This window comes from Canis lupus, chromosome 2, assembly GCF_048164855.1.
Source record: "Canis lupus baileyi chromosome 2, mCanLup2.hap1, whole genome shotgun sequence".
NCBI lineage: Eukaryota > Metazoa > Chordata > Mammalia > Carnivora > Canidae > Canis > Canis lupus.
In genome coordinates, this window is record NC_132839.1 from 51,797,779 (window position 1) to 51,818,320 (window position 20,542).

At 40.4% G+C, this 20,542-nt stretch overlaps 1 protein-coding gene across 3 annotated transcripts in view; it reads left to right on the forward strand.

Annotated features, from left to right (window-relative positions):
• AGBL1 (AGBL carboxypeptidase 1) overlaps positions 1-8,183 on the forward strand; it is a 561,424-nt gene extending 553,241 nt beyond the window's left edge. For 2 of the 3 annotated variants that reach the window (XM_072799089.1, XM_072799044.1), the window contains exon 18: positions 7,782-8,183. In XM_072799089.1, the coding sequence (XP_072655190.1) occupies positions 7,782-7,989 (208 nt within the window). In that variant the 3' untranslated portion in view covers positions 7,990-8,183. The remainder of the gene's footprint in view (positions 1-7,781) is intronic. The other variant, XM_072799053.1, reaches the window with a different exon arrangement.
• Positions 8,184-20,542: the final 12,359 nt, after the last annotated feature.

Sequence of the window (20,542 nt, forward strand, 5' to 3'; positions counted from 1 at the left end):
AGATCAACAAGAGTATTTTTGGAGTTTTGATAAGAATCATGTTAAATTTGTCTACCAATTTGGGGAAAATCACCATCTTTACAATGTTGAATCTTCTAACCCCTGTATGGTTTTCCATTTATTGAAATCTTGGATTTCTGTCATTAGTTTTTTACATTTCTTACTATACGAGTCTGGTATATGGTTTGTTCTGTCAACATGTAGGTGTTTCATTATTATTTAGTGGTTATAAAAGTTTAGTGATTTTAATATGTTCATTTTTACTAACTGAGGTATAATTGACTTATATGTTGATCTTGTTACCTATGACTTCATTGACCTCACTTATAGTTCTAGGGGTTATTTTTTGTTTATTTGGTTTTTGTTTTTGTATATCCCCAAAATAGAGATGGTTTCATTTCTTGCTTTCTCATATATTTTCCCATATATATGCTTTTATATTCATTCCCTGCCTCACTCTGCTGGCTACAGCTTCTACTACTGTGTTGAATGGCAATGATGACAGTAGAAATCATTGACTTGTTCCTGATCACAGGGAAAAGCATTCAGTCTTTCACCATTAAGTACACTATTAGCTGTAGGTTTTCATACACATTTTTTATCAAGGCCAGGAAGTCTTTCCTTTATGACTATCTTTTCTGAGAATTTTTCTTTTTAATGGGTGTTGAATTTGATCAAGTGCATTTTCTGCATAAATTTATATGATCATGTGATTTTTCTTCATTAGCCTGTTAGTATATGGCTTCTATTAATTGTTTTTTAATATTGAGCCAGTCTTAAATCCCTGGAATTAACTCCATTTGGTCAGGGTGTAGAATTCTTTTTTTTTTTTTTTTTTGTAATGCTGAACTCAATTTGTTAATAGTTTATTAAGGATTTATATTCATGGGGGATATTGGTCTGTAGTTTTCTTTCCTTCTTCTTACTGTCTTTGTCTAGTTATAGTCTCAGGGTAATACTTGACTCATGAAATGAATAGGAAGTATTCTCTCTCCTTTCATTTTCTAGAAAAGATTGTGTAGAACTGGTGTTAATTCTTTTTTTAATCATGTTGTAGAATTCTCCAGTGAATGGCCTTAGAGATTTCTTCTTCAAGAGTTTAAATTATAAATTCAAATTTCTTAATAGTTATAGAACTATTCAAATGATCTGTTTCATATTAAGTGAATTGTTGTAGTTTTTACTTTTTTAAGGAATTGGTCCATGCTATCTAAGTTGTCAATTTTATGTGTGTAGAGTTTTTTGTAGTATCCCCTGATCATTTCAATGCCTGCAGAGTCTGTAGTGATAGTCTTGTTTCAGTACTGATGTGGTATTTAATGCCTTCCTTCTTTTTTCTTTGTTAGGCTTGTTAGAGGCCAATCAATTTTATAGATTTTTTTTTCAAATAGCTCTTTTTTTTCATTGATTTTTCTCTATTGTTCTTCTGTTTCAGTTACATTGGTTTCTGTTTCTTTATTATTTCCTTCCTTTTTTTCTACTTGCTTTTGAGTTTATTTTTGGTTTTATGTTTCTACTTCTTAAGGTAACAGCTTAGATTTTTGATTTTAGACTTTTCTAAGATAAGCATTTACTGTTATCAATTTCCGTCTCACCTTGGCTCTATCTATGCCCCACAGATTTTGATAGGTTATATTTGCATTTTTGTTCAATTCGATGTCTTTTTTTCTTTACCTTGAAATATCCTATTTGACCTCCTGAATTATTTAGAAGTGTAGTTGCTGACTTTCCAACTGCTTAGGAACTTTTCTTTTGTATTTCCGTCTTTGATTTCTAGCTTGATTCCACTGTGGTCAGAGAATACACTCTGTACAATTTTTCCCCTTTTCAATTTATGGAGCTTTATGTATGGCTGAGGATATGGTCTCTTTTGGTATATATTCCAAGTGCATCAGAAAAGAATATGTATTCTGTTGTTTAGGGCTGAAGTATTTTATTAATGTCAATTATATCTTGTGGTTGATAGTGTTGCTGATTTTCTGTCTAGTTGTTTAATCAACTATTCAGAAAGGAATGTTGAATTCTTGAGCTATAGTTATAGATTTGTTTAATTCTCCTTTCAGATCTTTCATGGTTTGCTTTACATATTTATGCAGTTCTGTTTGGTGCATATACATGCAAGAGTGCTATGACTTCTTGATGTATGGACATTTTTATCATCATACATCTCTGTGTCTCTGGTTATTTCCTTTACTCTGATAGCTACATTAACTAATATTAACATAGCCATTCTTCCCTTTTTTTTTTAAATCAGTGTTTGCATGGAATATCTTTTCCATCCTTTCACTTTCATCTACCTATTTTATTTTCAGTGAGTTATAGACAGCATACAGTTTGATCATGCTTTTTAATCCACTCTGAGAATCTCTTAATTGGTGTATTTAGATAATTTACATTTAATGTTATTGGTACATTAGAGCTAAGCCTTCCATTTATCGTTTTTCCATTTGTTCTTTCTCTTTTTTATCTGTTTTCTTTCTTCTGTTTTCTGTAAGTGGATATTTTCTAGAATTCCATTTTGATTTATCTATAGGATCTTGAGTATATCTCTATAATATTTTTAGTTCTGTAGATATTGCATTATATACATATAACTTATTGCAATCAACTGGTGTCACATTTTTACCAATTCAAGCAAACTATAGAAAACTTGAGTGCCTATATCTTCTGCTTTCCATTTATCATATAATTATCTTAAATATTTACATAATACAAGGAGAACCATGTCATGTGACTTTATAATGTTGGCTTCAACTATCAAACATAATTGTAATAATTCAAGAGGAAAGGGAAAATCTATTTTATTTACCCATATTTTTACTCTTTTGTTGTTCTTTCTTTCTTCCTTATGTTCCAAAATTTCTTCTGTTATTATTTTATTTCTGTTTAGAGTATTCCCTTTAGCTATTCTTACAGAGTGGGACAAATTCTCAAATTTGGCAATAAATTCTCAAAACCTTAGTTCCTATAAGAATGCCTTTAATTTTCCCTTCATTATGGAGGATGTTTATTTTTTGATTTCTGAATTCTAGCCTGATAGTTATTGTCTTTCAATCATGAAGAAAGAGTGTACCGTTTTCTCCTAGCCTCTACCATTTCTAAGGGGAATACTGCTATCATTCAAATTATATTTTCCCTATAGTGTCATTCTCCTAAAGTTTCTCTCTCACTGCTTTCAAGATTTAATGTGTCATTGGTTTTCAGAAGGTTGGCAGCAACCTGTCTTGGTGTGGGTTTCTTTGGGTTTATCTGTTTGGGTTTTTCTCAGTTTCTTGTACTTGTATGTTTATGTCTTTTGCTAAGTTTAAGAAGTTTTCAACCATGACTTTGAATACTTTTTCAGATTTTCGTCTTTTGAGACTGATGAAATGAATGTTAGATCTTTTGTTATATTGCCACAGGGTCTTGATGTCCTGCTCGTTGGTTTAGTTTATTTTCACTCTGTTGAGTGAAATTGTTTTATTATCAAACCCACTGAATCTTTTCTCTGTCTCTTCCATTATGTTGCTGAGCCCATCTGCTGAATTTTTGGTTTATTCATTTATTTTTATTACTCACTTTTCAACTTTCCATCTGATTCTCTTTATGTCTTACATTTCTTTGCCACATTTTACATTTCTGTTATTGTATACTTCTCACTTGTAAAATTTCATTTGGTTTTTCATTATACTCCATATATATATAAATATATATATAAATGATATATACCCCATATATATAAATAATATAATATATAATATGTATATTTCCTTTGCTGAGATTTTTCTATTTCTTTACTGAGCCATTCTATTTTTTTTCACGTGTGTTTGTAATTTTCAATAGAACACTTGCATGTCTGCTTTAAAATTCTCGTTAGATAATTCTAACTTCTCTGTCATGTTGGTATTTGTATCTATTGATAGTCCTGATTGTTGGTGTGGTGAATTATTTTATACTGAAATCTGGATATTTGGGGTATTATTCTATGAGACTAAGGTATTATTTAAGCCTAATTTGAACTTGTCTCTTCTGACACCACTCAGACAGGAGAAGAAGGAACCTTATTATGGGCAGGTAGAGGTGAAAGTCTAGGTTCTCTGTTTAAAGACATTGACACCCTGGGTATAAGGGTTCTTTGTTACTGCTGGGCAGTGGGGAGTGTTTCAGTAACCACCCCTCCCAGACTTTCACCAGACTTTCTCTGGGTTGAAGGGACAGGAGGGCCTTGCTGCTACTCTCCATTGGCACTGGTAAGGGTCAGTCTTGTTACCAACAGTTGCAGATGGAAGTTCAGGCTCCCCCATGACCTCCAGTGGTATTGAGGGGTAAGGGACCTCACTTTTGTACACTAGGAATAAAAGTTACAATTTTCTATTCAACTTTCTCTAATACCTTATTCCTGGGGGAAAGAAAGGGCTTGTGGGCACCTTTTACAGTCTAGTGAGAGTAGAAGTCTAGGTTCTCTGCTTCTCATGGTGGGGTAGGGTTGGGACCACTGGTTTATCTGTGGTTTTTGGCTGGAGTAGAGCTAATGTAGTTTAAACTCTTCTTTCTTGCTAGGCTGCCTTTTCTTTATCATTTGGCTAGAGAGAACTAGCTCTTGCTGGGCTGTTTTTGTCCACACCTGTTAGCATTTCCAGGTTGTCAGCTTGTCTAGCTTCAAGTCTGGGATATAAGAAGCAAAGAGAAATGTCAGGGAGCTTACCACCATGTTGTCCTTTAGTCCCAAAACCATATCTTGTCTGCTTCCTTTCCTCCATATGTCATCCACATTTCAGTCTTCTTATGTTTTATTTTATATAAAATATCCAGTATAATTTATGAAGAAAAAATATAAATGCTTCTCTGTCTATACAGAAGTGGAAATCCCTCAATATGTAATTTGATTTTCTAAGTTATTAGAATACTTTTACTTTATTTGGAAAAATAAGTAAGAGACATAATCACACTTTTTTGGCATTTTCACAGATACATTAAATATAAATGTAAATATATATTTACATGTATGAATTAAATATAAATATAAATTTACATATATACACATCTCTATATAAATAAATAAATGTAATATAATATATAATTTAATACTTTATTATACCTTGTATACTATAAAAATATATTTATTTTATATTATATATATATCAGTGACAAAAGAAACTATATTTGTTGAAATCAATAAAATGCACTAATGTGATAATTTTGGCTTAATTCACATATAAAACCTTTGAAAAAGAAATCAAGAAAAAGTAATTTCACTAAAGATGGTCCAAAATGATATGTATGTATTTTTCTACATACGTTCTTGTTATATGTTCAATTTGGCAACATTTTATTGTACATCTACTATATTCTTAGCACATTCTAGACTTTCTATAGAATAATATACAATTAGGCAGAGGCTTGGGCCTTATTCACAATAGAATTGTAAACTTTAAGAAGGAACAGAACAAACTAAGTGAATATGTGAAGATTAACATTTAAAGGAAGAAAGTTTCAAAGAGATGGAGCTTTCAAAAGAGTCATTTGGTGGAAATTAAGATGAGCTTTTAAAAATGATATATCTTATCTGGTTGAATGCTGAGGGATTGGAAAATCATTTCAGATATGGGAAATCGGTTACTTGAATAAAGATTTGGAAAAACATGTAGTCTGATATGTTTGGATGATCACAGCCAGAACAGCCTGATGATTTGATTGTGGTGGGAAAGATTCAGGTCCCTGAGTGATTAGAGCAGACTCTGCAGTGGAGGAAAGACAGGCGCTCATTAGGGGAAGATGGACCTTGTTGTTCACTCTTGGACTCCTGCCAACTGGACCCCCTAGGGAGCATTCCATCTCTCAATACCCACATTGCATTAATAAGCAAGGAAGAGTCATTGCAATTTCCTAAATCTGGAAGTGGCATAATAAGAATGATGCTTTAGAGAAGTTATTAGCAGTGCCAATTTGAATGGTTTTGCTATAGTTATAACCCAGGTGTGAAGCAACAAAGCTCAATGCCTGCTCTCCTTCAACACCATGTTTCACCCTCTTCTTTCATATCTACAGTACAACAGTGGAATTAAAATTTATTGATTGCCTTTACTTTGCAAAGCACTCTGCTAGATAGCATCTGTGTACTTTCTCATTTAGTATGCACAATAGCTCTTGAGGTATCATTATTGCCATTCTAGGAGGCTGAGGGGTTTTCCAAGGTCTCAGAGCCAGGATTTAAGCTCAGGCTCTTGACATTGCACAGAATGTCATCTCGGTCCCTAGTATGGTGATGGCTGAGTCACAGGCAATCAGTTATTGCTGACTTGAGCTCATGTTACAGTTAGGCAGTTCTTACCTTCCTTTACTCAACTGCTTTATCACCCACAATTCAGCTTGTAAAATATGATAACAAATTAATGCTGTGGTACTGTGTAAATAAGATTTGTATTTCTTCCCCTTCCTCTTCATTCAGGCAATATCCCACCAGACCTTCAGTTTAGGGTACCTAGGGCCTGGAGAGCATGGAAGCTGTTCCCATCAGTCAGTAGACAATTACAGAACTGGACTCTGATTCATTTCCGGAGCTAACATGTAACCATGCCGCTGATTACCCATTTTCATTGTTTATGGCGAGGCAGGTGGATGAACAGCTCTGCCTGATTTATGAAGTGCTTGCCTTCTATAAATCACAGAGTAGAAACCCAGCACGCTGTTAATCCTAATTGGTTAAGTCCTAAGTAGGGAGTGATTAGAAAGTCTTCAGGAAAGAAGGTACCTTATGCAAATGAGATAGATATGAGGTTCCTTGGGAAGAAATATCCCCAGCTCTCAATATGTGGCCAAAGTGTGTTGTCCATTCCTACTGCTCCCTTCTACCTCTTGCTGGTCTACCCCTGCTGATCTTCCATTTGTAAATAAACTAACATAAAAGGGAGAAAAAGAAAATGATGGGAAGCACAAACAGTAGAAAAAGAATGCTGTTTTCCCACTTTCTCTCTCCTTTATTAATTTCAACCTAGATTACTTGTCTAATTCTAATAAACTACTCATCATAATGAATGAGAGCTATGCAATGACTCACAGTGCTATGAGTTACAGTGGGACAGACTAGGGCTTTTGGTCTTAGCTACCCGAATTCCAGTTCCACCCTTCTCTGGACAGTGTCTCTGTCTCTGATACTCAGTGACACCTTCTCTGAGAATTTCACTTTGAGCCAAAAAGATTCTGAAGATCTTAAATACATGAAGTTGTCCACCTCTTCTGATTGGAAATCTTCTTCTTTTTTTTTTTAAAGATTTTATTTATTTATTCATGAGAGACACACACAGAGAGAGAGAGGAGAGACACAGGCAGAAAAGAAGCAGGCTCCATTCAGGGAGACTGATGTGGGACTCTATCCTGGGTCTCCAGGATCATGCTCTGGGCTGAAGGCGGCGCTATACAGCTGAGCCACCCGGGCTGCCTGGAAATCTGATTGGAATTAGAAATGCAAACTCTTCTGGCAAAGGAAAAGGGAATCTCGAAGATTTTATGTGATTTCCCTCCGACATCTCAAAATAATGATTGAGGACCCAAGGACTGTGTATGGGACACATTTAAAGGAGCAGGGGCTGTTGAGATGCAGACTCAGGGAAGATAACTTTTCTTCCCCCTTTCTCATTGATTATAAATGCTCTTTCCTTTGGGTAACTTCTCTTTTTATTTCCTTCTCCTTTTCCCCCACCTCCCTCTCTCTGTTTCCCTCCCCTTCTGTATTTTTTCATCCCTTTTTCCTTCCCTCCCTTCCTCTCCTTCCTCTCTTTTTCTATTTTTGTGGGAACCCACAGCAGATGCAGCAGCAGCAGCAGTGTGACCTCAGAGCTGGATGATGAGCCCCCCTGCATGGAGGAGATTGATTACATTACAGACAGCAGCTCAGACCCAGAAGGGAGCTTCTCTGAGCTGGACCGGCAGATCCAGGAGTGTGCTTTCAACAAGGACGAGGGAGGGGAAGAAGAAGAGGGGCCAGGCCAGGGAAGAAAAACCACCCCTTAGTCCTGAGGTTTACAGCGAGTTCCATGTCTCTCACCATTGGACTAGCTACTATGCTGCCTCTTCACCATCAGACATGTACAGCGTTGGTGCAAAGAGCCAGCCCATGTGAGCTCAGCGACCTAATTCCAGATTTTGTTCTAGTTTCACTAGGCATAGAAACTGGCTATGTTATAATTATACCTTTTACATACATATTTAGGTGGCCTTTGGGAGCCGATGCAAGCTGCATTATGCTAGGATGGGCTACTCTCAGGATTACCATGGATCCTCTCAACACTATTTTGAGCTCTTCTCCATTCCTATGCTAGAAACTGGAGCAGACTGAAAGTAGGAGTTGGGCTTCTTTTTGGCTTCCCAGCCAAATTTCTATATGGTTGTCTAAGTTGTTCTATATATGTATATGAGTGTTGTCTCCTATTGTTGTCTTCCTACTATAGTATCTGAGCTCCTCATCACAAATCATGAGTCCCACTGAGACTTCTGAGGGTCCTAGCAGGGTCTTTAGTTGCTGAATTATTGGACATGAAAGGCTGTCCAACTAATAATTAATGAGCATTATGCTTGGTCTGTTTTAGCAGTATATATTTTACAGGTCCAGTATAATACAGGAGCTGTCCTAGATTCTAAGGGAAAAGGCACAATACTGAATAAGACGTGGCCATTGGTCTTCACAAACTTTAAAATCCTATGAATTCAGGCCACTAACCATAATGCTGGAAGGTAGCAAGTCATAGTGGAAAAATCATTCATTTTAGACTCAGACAGATGTGGCTCATATCCTGGATCTGGCAGTCAGTTGTTATGAGAACTAAAGCAACTAATTAATTTTCCCCAAACCTCGGTTTTCTTATGCATACAATGAAGATGGACTTTATCTATATTATAAAGTTATCATGAAGTTGAAATGAGATAGTATATACAAGTATACAGATTGGCACATGGTAGACACTCAGTAACGTTGGCTTATTTTCCTCCAGAACGCAAGTAAATCATTCTGTATAAGCATTCTCACAGTTACAGAAGACATTACCTGAAGTTACATGGTTGGAAAGTACTCCCTCCTCCTGGAGGGAATCTGGGAAGGAGGTTTCATAGGTGCAGAGTGTAGGAGGTTGGAATATCATAAAATCAGTGAAATGGAGCAAGGCCCTTCATCATGCAGAAGCAAATAGCTTAGAGATTTAGATGATCTCTAAGTGTACAGGACCTATGCAGAAAGGATGAAAAGGGGTGTGGAATTCAGATACTAAATGAGAGATAAGATGGAGAAAATATGGTAGGTCAAATTTATGTTGGTCCAGATGCCATATATATTTAGTTAAGATTAGGTTTGGCTATGAGAGATGGAGAATACAAAATTGCATTACCTTTATAAAATGGAATTCTGTTTATCTTTTATGTGGATTCCAGATACAGGCAGGCCAGAGCTGGTATCATCAATACATGGTGTCTGGCACCCAGCTTCCATGGTCTTCTAGCTGTGCTGCATGTTGCTTCTATTCTTAGTCTAAGATAGTTGCTGAAGCATCAGCCTTTGCATCTACATCCCAGTCAGCAATAAGAAGGAGATAAAAAGAACACATTCTCTATATTTTAAAAAGTTATACATTACATTTCTCCTTAATCTCACTATCTAACAAGTTGTCTTATGGACATAGGTAGCTACAAGAGAGATTGGAAAATGTAGTCTATTTGGGCATAGGGAGAAGGGAATAATGCATCCTGGAGATCAAATATTGCCAAATACTTTTTTTGATTTATCAATCACCACCAAGAGATTTTGGAGACAATAACTTCAGAAAAAAACTCACAACAATCCTCTAGACCAGCAGAAAGCCATACAGTAAAACTTTGCCATAACTTATCCCGGAGACATAGTAGAAAGGCAGGTGTGCTATGGTTTGAGAAGCTGATATTATTGTTATTTATTACTATTATTGATGATCCTTTCTTTTTCCAACTCCCTTCCAAATTTTCTTGCTACAGTTCAGAAACTACATGGCCATTCTTAGTGTTATGACACTCAGATGTCTGAAACGTATATAAGAGGTTTAAGGGAAATAGCAAAGTCACTGCATTTAAAGATCAGATAACAGCAGGTTTTAACTTCTCTGATTAACCTATCCACTCTTAAATAGAGGATAGCATAATGTTTCTGTTCTCCCCATGCTTGCAAGGGTCGAGAAGATAGTTGTGTTGAAAATATAAATGTTGAGAGGGACAGAAATAATACTGACTCATCATCACCACTTTGTGTTTCAGCTCAAATTGGTTTATGGGATGAGTTTCTGGTCATCTAACATGTTTCTGAGGGCAAGTGACCAGGACATATAAATGTATATGTAGCAGGTTCAGGAAAAACCAGGAACATGGAACATATGATTCATCTGTGTAACAAACATATATTAAGCATCTACTATGTGTCGTGTACTTTACGATGCTCTAAAGATACAGAGAAAAGGACCCACTCTGTTGGCAATCTGCTCACAGTTCAGTGGGAAATATGAGCAGTAAGCATTTTAATACAGAGGCATGTGTCTTTGTGGAGCTCTGCAGAAGATAATCTAAGGGGGCAGCATTGGTGGGAAATGTCTACCAAGAGATGATAATTGAGATGATTCTTGAAGGATGTACAAGAGTTTTCAGGTAGAATGAATTTGTGCAAAAGCCCTGTGGTAGAGTTAGAGCTTGGAATAAAATGATTAGTGTGACTGGTTTAAAAGATATGTTTGTACGTGGAGATGGAAGGGGAGCGGCAAGAGATGAAACTGAGAAGATTGGCATCAACCTGATCAAACAACACTTGACGTGCTTTGATGGAAAGCTCAGTGTTTATTCTGAATGTGCTGATGAAGACAATCTTCAGAAGAAGCATGCCTAGGAATGATGTCTGCAGGCATGCATCAGAACCATGGCCCTGCCTGCTTGTGCCTGACTGACTGGATAGCCTGCTACAGTGGTAATTCAATAGTATGAGGACCCTAGGTGTGACATTATATATTTGAAGATCATCAGGTTTGCAGTGAGGTGAGAGAAAATGAGTGCAGTTTGGGGTCATGTTGAATATTGGGGGCCTATGACAGGTCCATCTGGAAAGGACTCCTAGAAGCCAGAGGTACATAAGTAGAAGGAGAGGTATGTCCAGTGAGTTAGGGACTGGTGAAAGTCTTGAGCAACTAAGCACAGATACCAATAAGCTGAGAAGTTTGCCCGGAAGGAACAGAGGAGTAGGAAAGAGCTGACTCCCCTCCCTTCCTGCTGAGACCGAAGGCCATTCTTGTCATATTTCACCGGGTTCCAGTCTGGAGGAAGACAAAGCTCACTGGCCAGTCAATTCCAGATAGTCATAGGAGTGGGTCTTCCAGCCTGGCTAGACATGTCTCTTGCTGGCCCAACCACTATAGTGAATTGTTCTGAATACCCTGTTCTACCAAACTCAAAGCCAAACAAGATTATTTAAGGTTCCCAGGGAGTGATAGGCTCCAATGGGAAGCAGATGTAGTTCAAAGTGTGCAGAAGGAGATGAGAATCCGAAGAAGTGATGCTGGGGCCAGACCATGGGCACAGGTGTCCCGTACTAGCTGTTACCCAGTGCTCTGCCTGGCAGGGCTAGGACTGAGATGGGGGTGGGCAGTGGGGCTGCAGTTTCCTGGGATAGCTCTGGGCACTTTTTGGATGGACAATCATGGGTAACTGGCCTTTTATGCCTTTAGAATTGTCCCATTAGGGGTAAAGAAGTACAAGCCTTCTTGTGATCCCCTAAGGATCATACTTCCAGGATTCCCTAAGGGTGGAATCTTCTGGCTGTTTTTGACACTTCCCTGTGTCAAAAGACTTTTTAGCTCTATACTTCCTAGAGGAAAAAGATCCCTGCACAACCTGGCCCCAATCTTCTTTACTGACTCAGGTTCTGCCATTACCCAATCTCTTCAGTTTGCCATGGATATAGCTTTGTTTTATCTCACCGCACATATGCATGTGTGTGAGTATGCATAGACGCACGCACACACACATGCACACACACACACACACACCACCTCTCAAGCCGCATAGTTCCCTAAATACCTACTTTGATTTTTCAAACCTTTTCACATTTTTCCTCTGTCTCTGATGAGCATCTCCCATTACATTATTTGAGGGTTTCAAAACTCAGTTCAAATATCACTTTCCTTCTTTAAGACCCTTCCTAATCTCCTAATCAGCCACGCCAAGTTCTATAAGCTCTCTTCTCTGTCCCTGATGCACTGTGTAGACACCCCATGTAAAGCATGCTTTCTGGTTACAATTTTGTTTCTGTGTTTCTTACAGCCCCACCCCCACCCTCACTAGCCAGCAGATGGAGAACTCTAAGAAGCATGCGCCTGGTATTATCTTGTTACCTGTCCCTGCATCTAGCATACTTCTTGACACGCTGGCAGCAGTCAAAATATATCTTCCTTCTGACCTCAAACCTGAACATCCAACGTCTCAGTGAGATCCCATAGATTCCCCATTCAATTCCTTCATTTCCCATCTCAAAGCAGAGTTTGTGCTATGGAAAAGGTAACTAATTTCACTAAAAGGACATCCAGCACATGCACACCTCAGCCCCTCAAGCTGATGGTTGCCATGTGCAGCAAACTTAAGAAGGAGCAGGGTGGCCTTACCCTTGACTATATTGTGCGAATGTTTAGCTGGAGCAGAGAGAATAGGGGAGCAGAATCTCCTAGAGTTGCCAGAGGTTGCAATATACAGACAGGTGATCTGTACCAGACTCACTTTGATAGGAACTGCCACACGGCTCCATGCGCCTTGTGCCAACTTGGCTTCTTGGGTATTTCTTGTAGTCCTATCACTGAGAATCCAAGCATTCCATCCGTTGGCTATAGTTTCTTCTAGGCCTCCAGAAAAAGGATTTGGAGTCACAAAGCACATTTGAAAATAACCTGCTTCTTGAGTTACAGGGTCACACTGAGGGATGTCAACACAAGGAAGGTCACATTACACCCCTAAGAGAAGTTCTCATGCATGGCTTTTATTTCCCAGCCTGGACAACTGAACTGTAGAGTTGATTTCATATTCCAAGAGGAGCCTCTGGTCTCTGCCAAGAGAAGGAGCTTCCATGAAATTGCCTGACATAAGTCATCCTTGTTAGAGACCCAGGACAGTGGCCAGCACGGTGGGTCTGAACATTTGCATTTGCATTAGAGTGATAGATTCCTTTTACCCTGCTGGTACAACCCGCTCCAGTCTCCTAACAGCTCCAGTCTTGGAACGACACAGAGTCAGTAGCTTGGGTATTCACCATGAGAGCTTTATTTTGGGCAAAAATAATTCATTAGGTCTGGATCCTGCTGCTGTCTTCCCAACAGATGTCCTCTTTTGTTCATGTTGCAGTTTGGCTTCATGAGTGCCCAACTGATTCTTGATAAAAAAAAAAGTGTTGTTTAGAAAAAAGAAAGTGGCAAAAAAGACACTTTAGGATAAAAATGGACTGTATTACAGCCTTTCGGTGCCTAATGATAAAAGAAGACAATTGTATATAACTTAAAATCACCTATTGTGCACATTCCAACCCAATGGAAATGAAATTGAGCCTGAGTTCCCTACCATACACACACACACACACATTCACATGCACACACAATATAAGTGCAGGACTTTAAGCAAGAAAACAGAGCAAGTGAGGGAAAGTTTATGATCAGACCCACGATCATAAAAGTAGGGGCAGTTAGATGGTGCTTTCATCCCATACTGCCACACACAAATTGAGATGGAAGGCTTTGGGGCAAGAGGTGGGGTCTTCTGATCAGCATAAGGCCTAAACTGGCCTCCTAGCATGTGCATATTTTGAGCCTGCGTAGGTCATGAGAAAAAATGGATCCAGTCTTCTTTGGAAGAGAATGCATACTTGTGGGAGAATTACCAAATAAACCACACTTGGGGTTCATGACAAGATAGAACAGAGCAATGGATGATTGCCTACAGCAAACTGGTTATTCTGATTAGGAGCTTCCGATCTTTTCTAGGGCCAAGAAGGGTTAAAAAGATTTCTTGAGCAGTAGACAAGTATTCCCACCACCACCACACCACCACCACCCCCCCGCCCCTGACAAAATACTAATAATAATAATTAAGCACAGTTGGTGGAGCAACGCAGTTGAGGTGTCTCAGTGTGACTTTATTCTTTGGGGGTCAGAATAAGAAGTGGTATTGAGGTCAGTTCTGTGACAAGCTGTGGATAAAGTAGGGGTACAAAGAGATCGACAGCCCTGTCAGCCAGATTATGGATGTTAAATGCATGGACATTTTTGGACAGAATCCCATCAACTGGTCCGCACTCCCACTTCAGTCTGAAAAGGAAGTTATTTTAGAAGGTATTAGGGGAGAAAAAACCTATCTGTGATTCCCACTCTGCTCATACTCATTTAAGCTCTCACTAGCACTCCCTGTGATAGATGGGCATCATTACTGCCATTTCAAAGTGCGGCTCAGCTGTATTTTTCGCAGGTGATGGGGCTGGAATCTGCTCCCAGAAAGTTCTGATTTCCCCCTATGCTACAGTTAACATGTGCTGAACACGAATACACATGTCTAAGGCCATTGCATGTATTGTCATGTTATGTTTGGCAACCTAACCCGGGGAGGTAAACCCTCTTATTATACCTCCTTTGACAGGTGAGGATGCTACAGTGTAAGAAGGCAAGCACTTGCCTATGATGATAAGTAGTAGGATCATGGTTGCAACCCAGGCAGTCTGATATACGAATCTGTACTCCAAGGAAAAGTGGTCTCCTTAAGGACCTCTAAGGATGTCACAGAATAATTCTCCATCTCCACCAAGCCTCTCTCCAAGTTCCTAACTTGATCACCTTTACAGGAATCTGTGTTGTCTTGTTTTTTTGTGTGTGCCCAATGCACATTCCAATGTCTGAGCAAGGCCAACACTCAAACATTCACTAAACACATGAATACACGAGTCTTGTCAAGCCTTGCTCTTACGTTTGGTTTGAATGCACCTGTCCATCTCTCATTCTTGGTTCATTTCTCGCCTGGGTTATAGCTAGTGTCCTCATCTCTCTCATCACCTGAGATTTTGCCTCCTTTCCAGCCCTTTCTTCCCTATACAGCCAGATGATACTTGGCATGAACATTTGTTTCTATTTCTGCTGCTTACAACCATTCAGTGGTCTCCCAGGGTCCCAAGGATAAAATGCAAATGGAATTCTGCACTTGAGCCCTTGGGGATCCAGCCACTGGAAAACATTCTGGTATCCTGTCTTAATACAAGCCCCCAATGAGGTCATAAAAAAAAATCACTTTTCATTTCCAGAAAGCACTTTACTCTCTTGGTTTCTCTGTTCCCACCTCTGTGTCAAATTCTATTCATCATATCCTAAATGTATCCTCCTCCATGTAGTCTTCCCTTATCTGACTCTGAGTTCCATAGAGCCTGTAGAAACCCTGTCATAACTTGTGTTGCATGGATTACCTATGGGTTTTTCTGCCCTCCCTGCCCTCCAGACTTCGCATTTTTTTTTTTGGAGAAGAGAGATGATTATTGTTCACTGCTATATCCTGAGGGCCTAGCATTGTGCCCAAGACATGGAGGGCCTTCATAAATATGTGTTGAGTGATTGAGATCTTAATTTCCATTCCAAAGGTCTCCTGAGAATAACCTCGTCCTCGTTGCCTCAGTAACCTATTAAACATGAATAGCAGAGCTGCAGAAAAGTAGGACACGCCTGTGTCCAGCACGCTCCGAGCAGCAAGGAAGCATCCAGGAAAAATCTTCCTCAGTCCCTGGTCCGTGATGCCTCCTGCTCTGTTATTTTCCAGAAGCAAGCTTTCTTTTTTTCCTCCAAATGGCCTGTAGAGGTCAGAAAAGGGCCTTGGTTTCAGATCAGGGGCTGTCTTCTGACTCCATTAGCATTCACCCCGGGTGTCTACAATTAAGCAAACCTAGGCTCTGCACATAGGAACGGAAATGCATTGACTTTAATAAAACAGAGTGTAAAACAACTTTAGATTGACTCCGGCCTTGTTTATTCTTGCACACTTGTAATTCTGGTTCGGTATATCCCAGTCAAAGAGACCATTGTCCTGGGAACTGAAGCTTGTCCCTTCTTCACTGCTACTGCAGCCTGTCTGAGGAGGCAAGCCGCACCAGCTTGCTGCTCCTGACTCACAGCGAAAATGTTTTTGTATTTCTTAAGGAAAAACAATAACAAATAGAAGGGCCTGTGAGCACGATGAGAGGCGCTCCTACTGTGGTTCTAGCCTTTTGGTTTTTGTTACCGGTTTCCCCCACCCCCCCCCCCCAATGAATATAAGTACATTCAGAGTCCAGGAAAAAAATATGTGAATAATAAAAATGGAGCAGGCACTCTGGTGGCCACCCTTCATGAAATTTAGGAACTCATGACTTTGTTCCAGAAATTATTTTCTATTGCATGGGCAAGTGCATTGGATGGGAACTTAGGAGTGCATAGTTTGAGGTCTGGCTCTGCAACTTTAATGTGCGATTGGGCGGGAGGGCCCTTCATTTCTCTGGGTCTCAGTTTCTCCTTTCGAGAGCTGGACCAAATGAAATGTGTGGCCACCTCTCTCTCACACACTGGCTGTGGCCGTGCGGGCCTGTAGAGAAGGCTGCTGGCCGTGGGCTGGCCATGCATGAAGGGGCCACACGACGTGGGCTCACACTGGCGCTCTGTCCGTCTGGGGCCCGAGGCCAGGCACACACAATGATCTTTTCAGAGCCCAGGCCGATGCCGTTGAGACGCTGCCAATGCCCAGCAGAATAAAAGCTTCCGAAATCAGAGCTAAAAATAAATAATGAAACCAAGCGACAAACATAAACAGGAAGACCTGAAAGTGGGGGGATCGGGGCGAATTGAGTCAGCAGAGCTGGGGGTGCGATAGGGAGCAATGAGATTCTCTCTCTTGGGTGAGCATTGCCTGGCTTGGTGGCTGTGGGGTGGCAAGCACCCCAGGAAGTGGCAGCATCACCACCCCAGGGAGAGGACTCATGGAGAGCAGAGATGTGGCTGGCTCCCTGCAAGCTCGTTTCCTCTCTGCTCCAAGCTGACCCACCCACTCGTCACCCACTCTTTGTTGGCTGCTCCAAAAGAGCCCTTTAACAGTCCTGTCCTGTCGCCCAACCCTCTGCTGGCGCCCTGGCCAGCTGCTCTCATCCACCTTGTCCCCCAGCATTTGGGGGTCAGCTTCCTCTTTGTGCACACTCAGGATTTCAGTGCAAATGACCTTGGGATCTGATAACTTGGGCAAGAGGTCACAAGAAGGGTGGGCAGGGAAAGGGAGCTAGTAGACATTAAGTGTATTCTGCATGCTGCCCACGGAACCGGGTACCTCACATGATGGTCCAGGGACCGGGGAGCAACTGAGGGGCAGGCCTCCTGTGAACTCCACCCCTGCATGTCTGCCCACCCTTCATAGCTCTCCCTCCACCTTGCCAAGAGTGGAGAGTTGGAGCAAGAGGAAGTGGTAGTTAGTGAGTCAGCTCAGTGAGCTTGGAGATATACAGGTTGGGCGTCCTTGGGGTCGAGGAGCCGCTTGCTGTCAGATGGTGACAGAGATTGGGGGCACACATGCTGCCTCAAAAGGAGAGGGAAGAAGTGAGAGGGAGGGGCTTCCCAGGGAGGCCAGAGGCAGAATCCAAGGAGAATTCAGGCCTTGTGAGAAAACCTGACTCATAAAATTACAAATAACCAGTTGTGTTCAAGTCATTTCTTGTTCTGTAGGGTCTAATTTCAGGCCATCCATATACCCTTAAACCTTTTATAAATGCCAGGGAGCCTGGGCGGCTCAGTCGGTTAAGCACTAGACTCTTGGTTTCAGCTCAGGTCATGATTTCAGTGTCCAGGGTCTGGGCTCTGGGCTCAGGGAGCATCTGCTTCAGATTCTCTCCCTCTGCCCCTTCCCACTGTGCTCACCTGCTCTCTCTTTCTCTCTCTCTCTCAAATAAATAAACTATTTTTTTAAAAAAAGTCAATAAAAATTGACTTCCCAGGGACGCCTGGGTGGCTCAGCAGTTGAGCATGTGCCTTAGGCCCAGGGCATGTTCCCAGAGTCCTTGGATCAAGTCCCGCATCGGGGTCCCTGCATGGGGCTTGCTTCTCCCTCTGCCTGTGTCTCTGCCTCTCTCTCTGTGTGTCTCTCATGAATAAATAAAATCTTAAAAAAAAAAATTGACTTCCCCAGAGAGTGATGTTCTAGTGATATTCTGAGTAAATGGAAGATAAGCTTGTTCATTTTAGATTAAAACAAAAACATAAAATTATGGGTAGAAATTGTCAGAGAATTCAACAGACACGGGGAATCTGAAAATTCATTTCTAGGGCATTAATACTCCCCACACTATAGCTTGGAAGCTTCAGCCATTTTATTTGGATGTGAAAATGATGAAAATAATAATGATAGCTATAATCACCAAGTTACCAGGAGTTACCCAGTACCAATTCTTAGGCTGAGGGTTTATTATTCACTAAATCCCTGTGAGGTAAGTGACTCTCATTGTCCTCATTTTGTAGAGGTACACAGCAATGTGTCCAAAGTAAGCAGCTGGGAGAGAAGCTAAGTTAGGCTCTAGGTTGAGCTCATTTTCTCTGTGGTATAATACTCCCTCAAAGGAAATGATTCTTAGTGGATCATTTGCTAGCAGCTTCTTCCTTCCTATCTTCCTTCTTTTCTCCCTCCCTCTCTTCCCTTCCCATCATTCCCTCCTTCCTTCCCTCCCTCTCTTCCTTCCTTCTTCCCCTCTCCTCCCCTCTCCTCCCCTCCCCTCCCCTCCCCTCCCCTCCCCTCTCCTCTCCTCTCCTCTCCTCTCCTCTCCTCTCCTCTCCTCTCCTCTCCTCTCCTCTCCCCTCCTCTCTCTCCCCTCTTCTTGTTCCCTTCCCTTCCTTCCTTCCTTTCTTTCTTTCTTTCTTTCTTTCTTTCTTTCTTTCTTTCTTTCTTTCTTTCTTTCCTTTCCTTTCCTTTCCTTTCCTTTCCTTTCCTTTCTTCTTTCCTTTTATTTTCCTTTTCTTGAGGGAAACTTGCCTTCATGCTTCCTTCTTCAGATTTAACTAGAGTGAATCTGTAATTTTCAGCATCTTATTTTCAAATAAGATATTTTCGTTAAGACCTACTCTTTCCCCATATACCTATTAATCTTAATTTTGCTCAGCCTCCTTCCCATATTTCTAGATGAAAATGCTGCGCGACCTTTAAAAGGGATCTCCCAATGGGTTGATGGTGGTGGATGGTAATGTGCATGTGAAATTCGTGAAGCACATTCTATGTCTTCCCAAGCAAACGTCAAAAGTAGTGTTTTTAAAGATAAATAACATGAATTTCAAACAGGTTAAGGGACCATCAGAGAGGAATATGGCCTCATCCCAAAAAATCAGTTTTGGATTAGGATAAGGAAAGACTTTCCTCATGATGTTTGCTGTGTGTCAGGAAATAATTTTTCAGATCTCCATCTATTATGTCCACAAATGTTCTGGACAATATGAGATGATATTTCTGTTACAGTTCTATTTTGCAGCCACTCTGGAGTAAGAGGGCTTATGATTCACTTCAACATTACAAATCTAGGAACATCATGCAACCATTAAATAGTTTCAAGTGATATTCAGTTTATTTGCTCAGGATCTCTGATACCTGAAACCTAAACTATGAGTACTTCTCAGCTTCACTTAATTGCTGTTTACCAATGCTCCAATGTTCAAGGAAGCCAGCCACACCATAAGGCCACCCGACAAGGAGCAACAGGACAAACTTGCCCTCTTCTGTTGGAAGTGGATTTCCATATCATGTGGCTTTAAGTCAGTGACATTCCACAAAGACAATTTACCTGAGCCATGCTGCTCTTCTTCTGAATATTTTTGCTGTTTATTGCTGGTTAGTTGTTTTTTGTTTTGTTTTGTTCTCATCAGATATGTCTATATGATAACAGGACCAGAGATGTTTAACATTAAAAAAAAAAAAAAAGTAAGAGAAATCAGGACCTCGAAAGGTAGAAGGAAGTCAAATCTTGGGATTGTCCATCATTAACTGCCTACCCCCTTTGATAATATGCACACACAACTTCTTAAGGAAAAACTCTTATATGGATCAAGAACAAAATGGAGCATTCAAGGAGGAGCATTCACTGGTGGAGAATTCAACCAGCATTCACTGGTTTGGTGACGACTGCAGAGAATAGAATTTTTGTGGTAAGAAGGAGATTATAAATAGAAGTAACTGAGGCAACCTCTCTCGTGATGCTTTATAAATGGTGTCATAAGACCTTATGTGAGATAGTGTGGTAAAGATGGTATGGGGGGATGTTTCCAGCTTACAAAGCACCCTCACTGGTGGAAGAACAATTGGATCAGACTGGGACAAGGTAGAAGAAGTGGGTTGGGGCTGCCTTCCCCATCCAGCTATGGGCCTTGAGAGAAAAGGGCCATCCCACGGGTGATATCAGTAATTGCACCGTCATTTTATATTGCTGCAAAACCAACCATCACAAATTTAGCAGTGTAAATCAACATCCATTTATTATCTCACAGTTCTGCAGTCAGAAGTA